This window comes from Dermochelys coriacea, chromosome 9 (assembly GCF_009764565.3).
Source record: "Dermochelys coriacea isolate rDerCor1 chromosome 9, rDerCor1.pri.v4, whole genome shotgun sequence".
Lineage (NCBI taxonomy): Eukaryota > Metazoa > Chordata > Testudines > Dermochelyidae > Dermochelys > Dermochelys coriacea.
The window spans coordinates 33,098,365-33,110,105 of record NC_050076.1 but is presented as its reverse complement, the minus strand read 5'-3'; the positions used below and the strand labels follow the sequence as shown (position 1 = coordinate 33,110,105).

At 37.7% G+C, this 11,741-nt stretch overlaps 1 protein-coding gene across 20 annotated transcripts in view; it reads right to left on the bottom strand.

Annotated features, from left to right (window-relative positions):
* Positions 1 to 445: 445 nt before the first annotated feature.
* TFDP2 (transcription factor Dp-2) overlaps positions 446 to 11,741 on the bottom strand; it is a 168,478-nt gene continuing 157,182 nt past the window's right edge. For all 20 annotated transcript variants that reach the window (XM_043492900.1, XM_043492899.1, XM_043492896.1 and 17 more), the window contains one exon: positions 446 to 9,914. In XM_043492900.1, the coding sequence (XP_043348835.1) occupies positions 9,737 to 9,914 (178 nt within the window). In that variant the 3' untranslated portion in view covers positions 446 to 9,736. The remainder of the gene's footprint in view (positions 9,915 to 11,741) is intronic.

The window sequence follows — 11,741 nt, the reverse complement described above, 5'->3', positions numbered from 1 at the left end:
CTTTGTTAAATCACTTGGTGGTGGCAGCGTTACTTAAACCCAAGGTACAAGAATTTGTGCCTGGGGAGTTTTAACCTAACTGGTAGAAATAAGCTTAGGGGGTCTTTCATGTGGGTCCCCATGTCTGTACTCTAAAGTTCAGAGTGGGGAGGGAACCCTGACATCTTTATAAATTGAATTTACACAATGTAAAGAGATTCTACAAAACCATCTTCTTTCACTGGATGTCACATTAGGTTCCTCTGAGCTGAAGGCTATCCACCAGGCTACAATTAGTGAATTTAAAATATTTATTTTCAAAACATCAGAATAACTTGACTCTTTTTTCCCTGGAGTGTACACTGTAAGGTTGCTTTTTTGAAATGGAGAAGACATGCTATGAACATTAAATTTGAGCAGCTTTCCTCTTCAACAATGTTTTGCTTAAAAACAAGATCAACCCCAGTTGTCTTTAAATTGTTTTATTCTGTTCTTCTACAGTTCAGCTTTACTTCTCAAGTTATAAACAGCTGGATACTGTTTTTCTCAAACATGTGCATGCTTTTCACTTCAATCAGATGTGTTTATTCCCCTCCTCCCCCACAATTTTGTGGAGTACAGTTCCCTCTTGCAGCATTTTCAGTAAACGTGGGATCAGTTGAGTATACAGAAATAACTTCTATAAAATTTCCATAAAAAAATAGCAGGTATTTATTTACAAAGTGTGAAAGACTGCAAAGTAATAATTCCTTATTAGATCCAATACACTGTATGCTAATACCAATGTTCCCATTAGGAAAGTAAAACTTTATGTACTTTGTATTTCTGTCTGTCAGTGTTTAAAGCATATATAATATCACATTATTTTTATGCTACTAATAGTCATATACAATGTGGTAGTAAAAATTAACATTACTTGATCAGAACAAACAAATCAAGATAGCTTAATAGCAGCCTTTGCCAAAACAAAATAATAGGGTTATAATTAAAAGATACCCAGCAAGAAAGAAGCTCATGGAATATTAAAAATCTGCATCAAATTGTTTGAAGTAAGTTGCCCAGAAAGCTTGTAATGTGTTAGATGGCAGTTTACTTTGGGAAAGTCTTTAGGCTATGTCTACACTACAGGAGCACAGCACAGCTATGTCACTGTAGCACAGACATTTGCTAGAGACAGATGGGGTTTTTCAATCACTAATAAATCCACCTTTTGAGAGGTAGTAGCTAGATTGATGGAACAATTCTGCCGTCTACCTACCTGCATCTACAGGGCGGGTTAGGTCAACCTAACCTGTTGCTCAGGGCAAGAAATTTTTCACAGCCTTGCGCAAGGTAGCTAGGTTGACCTAAGTTTTAGGTGTAGACAAGGTCTTAGTAATAAGGCTTTAGCAGTACAGGAAAGGGGAGATGTAAAAGTGCTTTTATTTAATGCACAAACACTTTGACAGAAAAACAGTAAGTTTTATTTTATGCCAGTAAATACTTTAGGGAAAAGACCATAAGGTTATTGGATTCAGTAAGAGAACAGAATGAATCAAACCCTCAATTGATCACCATAAAGCAAAGATCAGCAATTTCCACTCATTCTATAGTGGAAGTACTAGAAATAATTAAATTCTATACAATTTACAGCAGCACCAATTAGAGCCACTATAGCTAAAGTTGACTCAGGGCTTCTATTTTTCAGGAGTTCACAAACCTTTCTTTAAGTTTGGTCTCAGTTGAAATTTGGCATAAAACATCCAAGCCCATGACTGAGACTATTCTTCTGTTAACTTAAATAGGTAGAAAAGTGGTTAAAACAATTAATGGGCTTTTAAGTGGTTTCAGCACTTCAAACACAAAAAGGAAAAGTTTTAAAAAGTTAACTCCATGCAGAATTTAGTCCATATTGTGGATTAATACTTCAGTTATCTTTAGAAAATTGCAATTGTTGTTATACTCATTCATGCTGTAATGGCTCCATAATATAGGTTGATACATAAGACTGTTGCCCAGTATCATTATCTGCTTTGAGAGCAATGATCTATTGCCAGATCCCACTGTTCAGAAGTGCCTACATGCATCTACTGACTTTAAACTGTGTCCTGGCTTGTTCTGTTGTCATATTTATTTCACAATGACATGCAGAAGACTCAAATAAAAATATCCAGCTTGGTGTCTTGCTCCTGGGATAATTATTGCACTCAGGTCCCAGGTTGAGCTTTGAACCCTCCATTTTTACAGGTATATAATGAGCAGCACCACTGGAAGCAGGAATAATCTTTCACAGTAAGAATTTTGGGTGATATAAGGATTATTAAAATATACATACAAATTGACTAAATTATGAGCCTATTTGAAGTGTTCTGTGTAAGATGAATGTGCCATTGCATCAGAGACAGGGGAAGTGCACAGAATTTGTTTTTGCCCAGAAGGTGCTTTTGTGAGGAAAAGTCTCTTATCACCGTATTACCTGAAAAACAAACCCAAAGCTGCTATTAACCCTTACCATTACATTAAAGGTTAATAAATCCAAACAAAAAATTCAGATTTCAGGCTAATACAGTGATTTCAAGGGCATAATACAGAGCATCTTCTATATAATATTTGGTGCATGGACAGACTGTCAACCCAGAGTTTAATTAATATTTAATGCTGAATTTTCTTGCTTTTGTACATTTCATGGTCCTTCAAAATGTTAATCACATGGGATAAAAACCAGCTTTAATCAATCAAATATACATTCTATTAAAGGTTGACAGGCACCAAATTTAGATTTTACAAAAACCAAGATCAACTGAAATGTTCCCGTGAATTTGTTTTTAAATTCTAGCGAACACAGATTTTTTTATTTTGACTTGAACATCCCTGGCAGCATTTGCAGCCTAGCCATTACAGCTATTCTAGTGCATGAGAGCCAGAACATGACAAGGGTTAATTTCTGAATTTCACTCAACCTGGGTAATGATAATAGACTAAATATTAGGGCTGTGAAGCGATTAAAAAAATTAATCGCACTGTTAAACAACAATAGAATACCATTTATTTTAAATATTTTTGGATTTTACTACATTTTCAAATATATTAATTTCAGTTACAACACAGAATACAAAGTGTATAATGCTCACTTTATATTTATCTTTGATTACAAATATTTGCAAGGTAAAAAACAAAAATTTTCATTTTACCTCATACAAGTACTGTAGTGCAATCTCTTTGTTGTGAAAGTTTTACTTAAAAATGTAGAATTATGTACAAAAATAACTGCATTCAATCTAAAACTTTAGAGTCTACAAGTCCACTCAGTCCTACTTCTTGGTCAGACAATCACTCAGGCAAACAAGGTTGGTTACAAATTGCAGGAGATAATGCTGCCTGCTTCTTGTTTACAATGTCACCTGAAAGTGAGAATAGGCATTCGTATGGCTCTGTTGTAGCTGGCGTTGCAAGATATTTACATACCAGATGCGCTAAAAATTCATATGTCCCTTCATGCTTCAACCAGTATTCCAGAGGACATGCATCCGTGCTGCTGATGGGTTCTACTTGATAATGATCGAAAACAGGGCAGACTGATGCATGTTCATTTTCATCATCTGAGTCAGATGCCACTAGCAGAAGATTAATTTTCTTTTTTGGTGCTTGGGTTCTATAGTTTCCGCATCAGAGTGCTGCTCTTTTAAGACTTCTAAAAGCATGCTCCATACCTTGTCCCTCTCAGATTTTGGACGGAACTTCAGATTCTTAAACCTTGGGTCGAGTGCTGTAGCTATTTTTAGAAATCTCAAATTGGTACCTTCTTCGTGTTTTGTCAAATCTGCTGTGAAAGTGTTTTTAAAATGAACATGTCCTAGGTCATCATCCAAGACTGCTATAACATGAAATATATGCAGAATGCGGGTAAAACAGAGCAGGAGACCCCCCCAAGGAGTACAGTAACAAATTTAATTGATGCATTATTTTTTTTAATGAGCATCAGCATGAAAGCATGTACTCTGGAATGATGGCTGAAGCATGAAGGGGCATACGAATGTTTAGCATATCTGGCATGTAAATATCTTGCAATGCCAGCTACAAATGTGAATGCCTGTTCTCGCTTTCAGGTGACATTGTAAATAAGAAGCAGGCAGCAGTATCAATGTAAGCAAACTTGTTTGTCTTAGCGATTGGCAGAATAAGAAGTAGGACTGAGTGGACTTGTGGGCTCTAATGTTTTACACTGTTTTGTTTTTGAATGCAGTTATGTAACCAAAAAAAAATCTGCATTTGTAAGTTACACTTTCATGATAAAGAGATTGCACTTTAGTACTTGTATGAGGTGAATTGAAAAATACTATTTCTTTTATCATTTTTACTGTGTATATATTTGTAAACAATCAATATTCAAAATGTAAAAAAATATACAAACAATATTTAATAAATTTCAATTGGTATTCTATTGTTACAAGTGTGATTAATTGCAATTAATTGTTTTAATCACGATTACTTTTTTTGAGTTAATCGTGTGAGTTAATTGCAATTAATTGGTAGCCCTACTAAATATCATTACTAAAGAGTAATTTAAATTTTAAAATTCTGATATTAACTATGCAGATAAGGGAATTTGTTCTAAACAACTGTTTTTAAGTTATTTTAATAATACTATATAATGAATGTTACTTCACCTAGTGAGGGGGTCTCTCCTCTTTAAATAAATAATAGCAACAGGACTTTGGCTTCATCACATCCCAGGCATGGGACAATTGCAAGAGAATTAACTGCCCCCAAAGTCTTATTCTAACTAAAGGAAGCTTACATTAACCAGAAAGATAGTGACATTTTTAGATTGTGATCATGATGTGTAATCCCAAAGAGGGACGAAGTTAAATAAGTTCAAACATAGTCCTAGCCCTGTCTCACTGTATCTGGATAGTCCAGCACTTAGAGTATATTAGGATCATGCAATTAAGAGACATCTGCAATTACAAGGTACAACTGCATGAGTCAAGACTGAAAGCCCATTTTTGTTTTGGTTGGTTTGTTCTATATTAAATGCACACTGCAATTACTTGCTTTGCTTTTTCTAAATCAGGGTAGTTTGGCTTTTAGACTAATTAAAGGTAAAGTATTTTTAAAATGCCTCTGGATATTTTCAGTTTTAAAGTGCCTGTTAATTTTCCAAATGACCATTATCTAATTTTTAGACTGTAACAAATAAATTTTAGAGGTGGTTTTGTTTAATAAGGTTGTGTGTGTGTGTGTGTGTGTGTGTGTGTGTGTGTGTGTGTGTGTGAAATAAAGATAATTTGACAGCTATGTTCTTGAATGATAGATTCTACCCTAAAACAGCTTTTTATGGCTGATGTGTTTGAGAACAGTAGTTATTTAGGATCAAACTTTGGCTCTATCACACCTTGTTGCAAGGTGGGTGAAGTAATATCTTTTATTGGAGCAACTTCTGTTGGTGAAAGAGATGAGCTTTCAACCTACACAGAGCTCTTCTTCACCCACAGAAGTTGGTCCAATAAAAGATATTACCTCACCCACTTTGTTTTTCTAATATTATGACACCAACCCTGCAAACAACTTCTCCATACAAGAAAGTTGTGCCAGTTTAACTACACTACAACCTATGTTGGCAGAATTTATGTCGCTCAGATGTGTGAATAAACCACCCGCCTGAGTGACGTAAAGGTCGGTGTGGACAGAAGCTCCCCCACTGACATAGCTGCTGCCACTCATAGATGTGGTTTTATTATGCTAATGGGATAGCTCGCACCCATCGGCATAGAGCCTTTTCACCAGATGCGCTGCAGTGGCATCACTGCAGCATTGTACGTGTAGACATGTCCTAAGGGTCTGATTTTGAACTGATTTAGTTAAACTAAACTGCAACAAGGCTGCTTTAAACCACACAGAAGTTTGCATCAGTTTAAGTCTATTAGGAATCTTTGCAACCTATATCAGAATAAGCCACTCTTAAACCAGTGCAAACTCCTCTGTGGATATTTTTATTCTGGTTTCAGTAACTGAGTTTAAAAGCGTACCTCCAGCTAAACTGGAATAACTTTCTCAGACAGATGAGACTTTAGAGTAGATTAATTTTGCCACTGACTTCAGTAGAACCAACATTTGGCTTGTAGAAATGAAAAATCTCGCACAACTGTAGTGTAATCATTAATGGCCAGATTGAATAAACGTTAGAGCTAACTTCCACACAGTAGAAATACCCTCCATCCTTCTCCTGGAAACGCACACATTTTTGGGATGTTTGTGGTACAGTCTAGCAGGTTTTATTGACTCTTTCCCTAAATTTAAAAAAGCCCCCAATCCCTAAAATAAGATGTTTAATATGTAAAGATATTTACTGCAATAGATGTAAAATGTATACACACAATTATATTGGTTACGGCGAATTACTTCATGTACTTCCTCAAATAATTTTACTAAATCATACCCAATAAATAAACATATAAATCATCCAGTACAAAAAACAAAACAACAAAAAAGCACTCTCAACCACTAGGTCACTTTTCAAATGTTCATATCACAATTTTCTTTATGCTTAAAGTTTAATTGCTGCCCATCACCAGATAACAATGGACATATTAGCTGTATCACACAATATGGCAACTAAACAGAAGATGAGAGAACCAGTCAAGCTGTTAATGATCACATTACTATGGTAATGCCTCATGGTGCCATTCAGAGTTAAAGGGCCTTTTTGAGGGACTGAACACCCATTGCTCCTATTGACTCAATGGAAGATGTGGGTGCTCAGCAACTTGAAATCTCCTTATAATTCAGATCCATTTAAGGTTCAATTGAGATGCACCATCAGTTTTTGTTGCAGTCCTGCAATTTTGCAGCAGATCTCATCAGACAAAAAGGAGGTTAAGTTACATGCCTGAGTTCACACAGTGACTCCACCTGGATGAGGACCAGTTCCCAGACTTTAATAAGATCACAACTGCCTGTGTTAAAATTCCCTCTGGACTGAACTTGGAACATAGGATCTCAAGCAACTTCCTTTTGAAGTCCCAAAACTGGTTTTATGTTTTGGCCTTTGTATGATTTAACTATTTTCAGGGGGTGGGAGAACAATATGTGAAGCTGATCAGTTAATAAAGCTACCTACTTTCTCTGCTGTATTTTAATACCAGAGGCTGGTGATGCTATGCCATGGTACTTGCCAAAAAGCGAGTAGTAGTGTGCTCTTAATGGGAGTTTTGCTGTGGACTTCAAAAGGGGGCAAGCATGCCAGGCTCCTGGGAAAGAACATTTTTTGTCAACTTTTTGTCATGAAAGCAAAATTATTATTGCTCCTCTTTGGGCTAGTATTCAAAGTGGTGCTTTTGGGTTTCCTTGTTTTCCAAGGCCTGTTGCAATGCTTGGTGGATGGTAAGATGGGATGGATCCTGGACACACACTGACTTTTTTTTTCTTTTTTTTAAAGAGTGGTTTCATAAACAGAGAAACCACTTTCCAAAGGGATTGTCTCCAAGCTAAGAGACCACTGAAATAACCTGCCTGCAGCAGCTATTACTGACATAACATTTACAGTGCCATTTCCAGTTCAAGTGGTAGTTACACTGGCAGCTGTACGAGAGTAGATTAGTAACATGAGTCAAGACAGAGGACATTACCTACTTCACATGCCCAACTGTCTCTGTGACCTATGCTCATGGGATATCACACTAGTCTTGTCCAGATTGGTAGGGAGCTTGATAAGCATAGAGGAAAATTTTCCTTGTAACTTTGCTAGCCACTTCTCCTCCAAACGTGTGTAAACATGACAGACTGCAACAAATATTCAGTTGGAATTCAGGCAAAACTCCTAACTAAATAACACAGTCATAGTCATTGTGGTCTAACAGCTAATACTGGTATTTAGAAATACCTAAACTATTTACATGGACTATAAAGATGAAAAAGAAATCATTTCAATTTATCATTTCATTATTCACTCTTAATTAGGTTTAGCATATTGAAAAGAATAAAAACAGACTAGTTTAAACTTGCATATCAAAACATTTCAGGTCAACCTGTTCTGCTTTGATATTAAAGAAAGTGTGGAATATTTAAAAATTCTCTGTTCAGAGACATTCTAGGCACCAAGTTGGGATGCTAAAAGTAGAACTGGACTCAACTCTGAAATTTTGTGAGCCTAATTCAGCCCTTTAAAGACATTTTTAAACAGAGGAAAAAAACTGTATTTAACCATTGTACTGGTATGATATGTTGTTGATATATTCCACTGTGACTCAACCTATTTAACAGCATCTTTGGTCACAATGGAGTCAAATATATAATCCAGTATTTTAGACATTTACCTCTTCCAAAGCTGCAAATAAATATTTTCAATTACTGTGACCTTTAGTAAATGGAGGTGCAATTTATTCACTAAAGAAGCCCAGTTTACTAACATTTTGGGTTGACATGATGGTGAAAATCCTTTGAGTGATATTAAAGCAAAATTACTACTGCTCCAATGCCTACTTCTGAAGTGTAAGAATTATTTTTGCTAACTTGACAGAGTATAAAAATCAGATTCCAGTTTTTCCTTTTAAAAAAATCCTGTGAAAACAGTTGTTTGGAATTAAATGTTCCACTGCAGTGCCAGCATGGTGTCAGTTAGTGCAGAACAGTTGGAAAATGGAATTAACTAGAAACAAAAAATTAATTTGATTAGTCTATTTTCATTATCCTAGCTGAGTGAAATGCAAAAAGTCAAACTGCATAAATAGTGAAAAGTTAGATTTTCACAAGAATCTTAAATTAAAAAGTTATTAGTTTCTAAAATAATATTTTATATGACTGTGTCCCTTGAAAACTGAAAACTGCCTGACAATGTATGAAGTTCTTACTATAGAAAGAAACTCTTTTGCTATTATATTCCATTTGATTTTCTAAAGTAGGTTAAGGTCTGTGTAGATATTCAAGGGAGAATTTATTTTTAAACTATCAGACAACTTATTAATACTATTTTCTTCACTAACATTTTTTCTTTAAAAAAATTAGTGCTGGTGTAGGGAACACCACCATTTTTATCCTCACTATGTATAATGGCTAATATTCAGTTATTTATAATAAATTAGGCCCAAAATATCAATGGAATAAAATAATGGAAAAATATGAACCCTTCAACAGAAATATACTACTTTCATTCTTTACAATATCTAAAATGGATTTCATCTAGTTCAAGATTAATTTCGACACTTGCATTTTATATTACTTTGACTCTTCTATACAGCAAGATGAACAGAACAAAGCAAACATACTAATAGCCCCTCCCCATAATGATTTTAATATGTAAGATATTTAAAACTATCTATTTTAGCTTTTTTTTTTTTAAAAAAAAGATAGCAGAGCCTAAAGACAATGTAAGAATCAGCATCTGTTGGTCGACACTATAATCATCTCCATTCTGAGTGGGATAAATGAAGGGGAAGAGAGAAACTGGAGAAGCAGTGTCCCAAGTTATGAAAAATAAACTTGTGCACTTAGCAATTAGTCTGCTAAATCTTCAGGGATTTTGTTTTTTTTCCTTGGTTGCAGTTGAAATACTTTGTTTGCTCTGTGGCAGTATGCCACACTGTGTTCAGTTATAAAAAGTTGTCAATCTGTCACTTAACTTTGGGTGCTTTTTGTGTGTGTATGCGTGAAAGTTTCCATTTAGTTTCACTGAACACAGTGCAAACAAAGGCAAGAAACTGAAGTTACATCATGAAAACCAGGAGCTCACACTAAAAAACACATAAAAGCAGCATCTTGTATATTCTGTTTTCTACTGTCTTCATTCTGGGGAAGAGGAATCTTCGTCATCATCATCTTCATCATTGAATGAGCATGGGGTTTCTCCTCGTGACTCTGAATAACGTGATGTTGCACTGCTGGATTGTTGACTACCAGGGGCAAGGAACTGCCCAGTTGCTAAGGCCACTTCAGCATCCAGACACAATCCTGGATTTCCACTGTCAAAACAACAGAAAAGTCATCCTGTAACTTGAGAATTTCTCATGATGTTTGAGAACTTTTTGTGGCTTCTTGTTTTTATTTAAAAAGAAGCTACCAACAAGGAACTACCTGAAACATTTTAATTTAAAATGAATCTAGTATTTGTGAAAGGGGACAGGAGTGCAGAAAAGCAAAAGAAACTCAAGGATCAATAGGGGGTATGCTAATTTCTCTTGTCCCAGCTAGGGAAGCTCTTGAAGCCATGAGAAGGAATCAAAATAGAATGACTCTCCCATTGCCTTGTCTATGCTGTAGTGTAGAGGTGGGCAAACTATGGCCCGTGGGACCGTCCTGCCTGGCTCCCAAGCTCCTGGCCTGGGAGGCTAGCCCCCAGCCCCTCCCCCGCTCTTCCCCCTCCCCTGCAGCTACGCCGCAGCGCGGGCAGCACTCTGGGGGGCGGGGCTGCCTGCTCATGCAGGGCAGCACCGCAGCATGTCTGGCTCCAGCCAGGTTGCGCGGCAGCCAGACATGCTGCTCTGAGCAACATGGTAAGGCGGCCAGGGGGTTGGATAAGGGGCAGGGGGTCCCGGGGGGCAGTCAGGGAATAGGGGTCGGTTGGATAGGACAGAGGTTCTGGGATGGGGCAGTGAGGGGGGGCGGGAGTTAGATGGGGGTGGGGACCCAGGAGGGGACAAGGAGCAGGGAGGGTTTGGATGGGTTGGGGGTTTTGAGGGGGGCAGGCAGGGGCGGATAGGGGTTGGGGCCAGGCTGTTTGGGGAGGCACAGCCTTCCCTACCTGGCCCTCCATACAGTTTCGCACCCCGATGTGGCCCTTGGGCCAAAAAGTTTGCCCACCCCCTACTGTAGTGTATGCGTTGAGAGGTGAACTGCCATGAACAAGAACTTGTTAGGAACTCTAGGAGCCAGAAAAAACAGGTTTTCTATGCAAATACATGACGACAAACATTTAGGTCTTGTGATCAATTTGTATTTTAAAGCCAATTCACAGCCAAGAAATTTAAAAATTAAAGCGAGGATTAGGCAGCGTGGAACTTATTTCCCTGATGGTGCTAGCAAAAGTTAGAACATGTACAAACACCAAAAATTTCAACTAAAATCCTCAAGGCTCCAACTTGGGTGAAAATGAAATAAAAAAAAGTCTCATCCTACTCCTCCTGATGAATAATGTATAAAAAAATGTTTGAACTGTTCACAAAGAGTTCTGAATTATGAACAAACATTTTAGATCTTTCTAAAAGGTGAAGACACACCACTTTTTCAAATCTCCTATACAAACACAGTTTGTCCAATTAACCTCAAATGTACACACACCCATTCTCCTCTAGGCAGAGACTACAAATCAGAAATTGTCTGTGGAAAGAAGCCTTTTATCAGAAAGTTAGAATGTTCCAAAAATCAGTCATCACAGAAACTCCTTTTATACATTTGAAATGCTACAGTGGTGCCTCTGTAGTGCTTCAGTGTTGACCAGTGGTCTCCAACCAGTAGCTCATGATCAACTAGTCAATCCTGGAGTCTCTGGCAGTCAACCGTGATCTCCAGCCACTAAAGTCCGGAGGTGCAGCGGGGCTAAGGCAGGCTCCTTGCCTGCCCTGGCGCTGCGCTGCTCCGAGAAGTGGCCAGCACATGCCTGAAGAGGGTTGGGAGCAGGGGTCTCTGTGCACTGCTCCTGCCTGCAAACACCTCCCCCACGGCTCCCATTGGCCGGGAACAGAGAACTGCGGCCAATGGGAGCTGCAGCACACGAAGCCATGTGCCCCCCCTCCCCAAGGACTGCAAGGGTGTGATGGCTGCTTCCAGGAACTGTGTGGGGCCAGGACAGG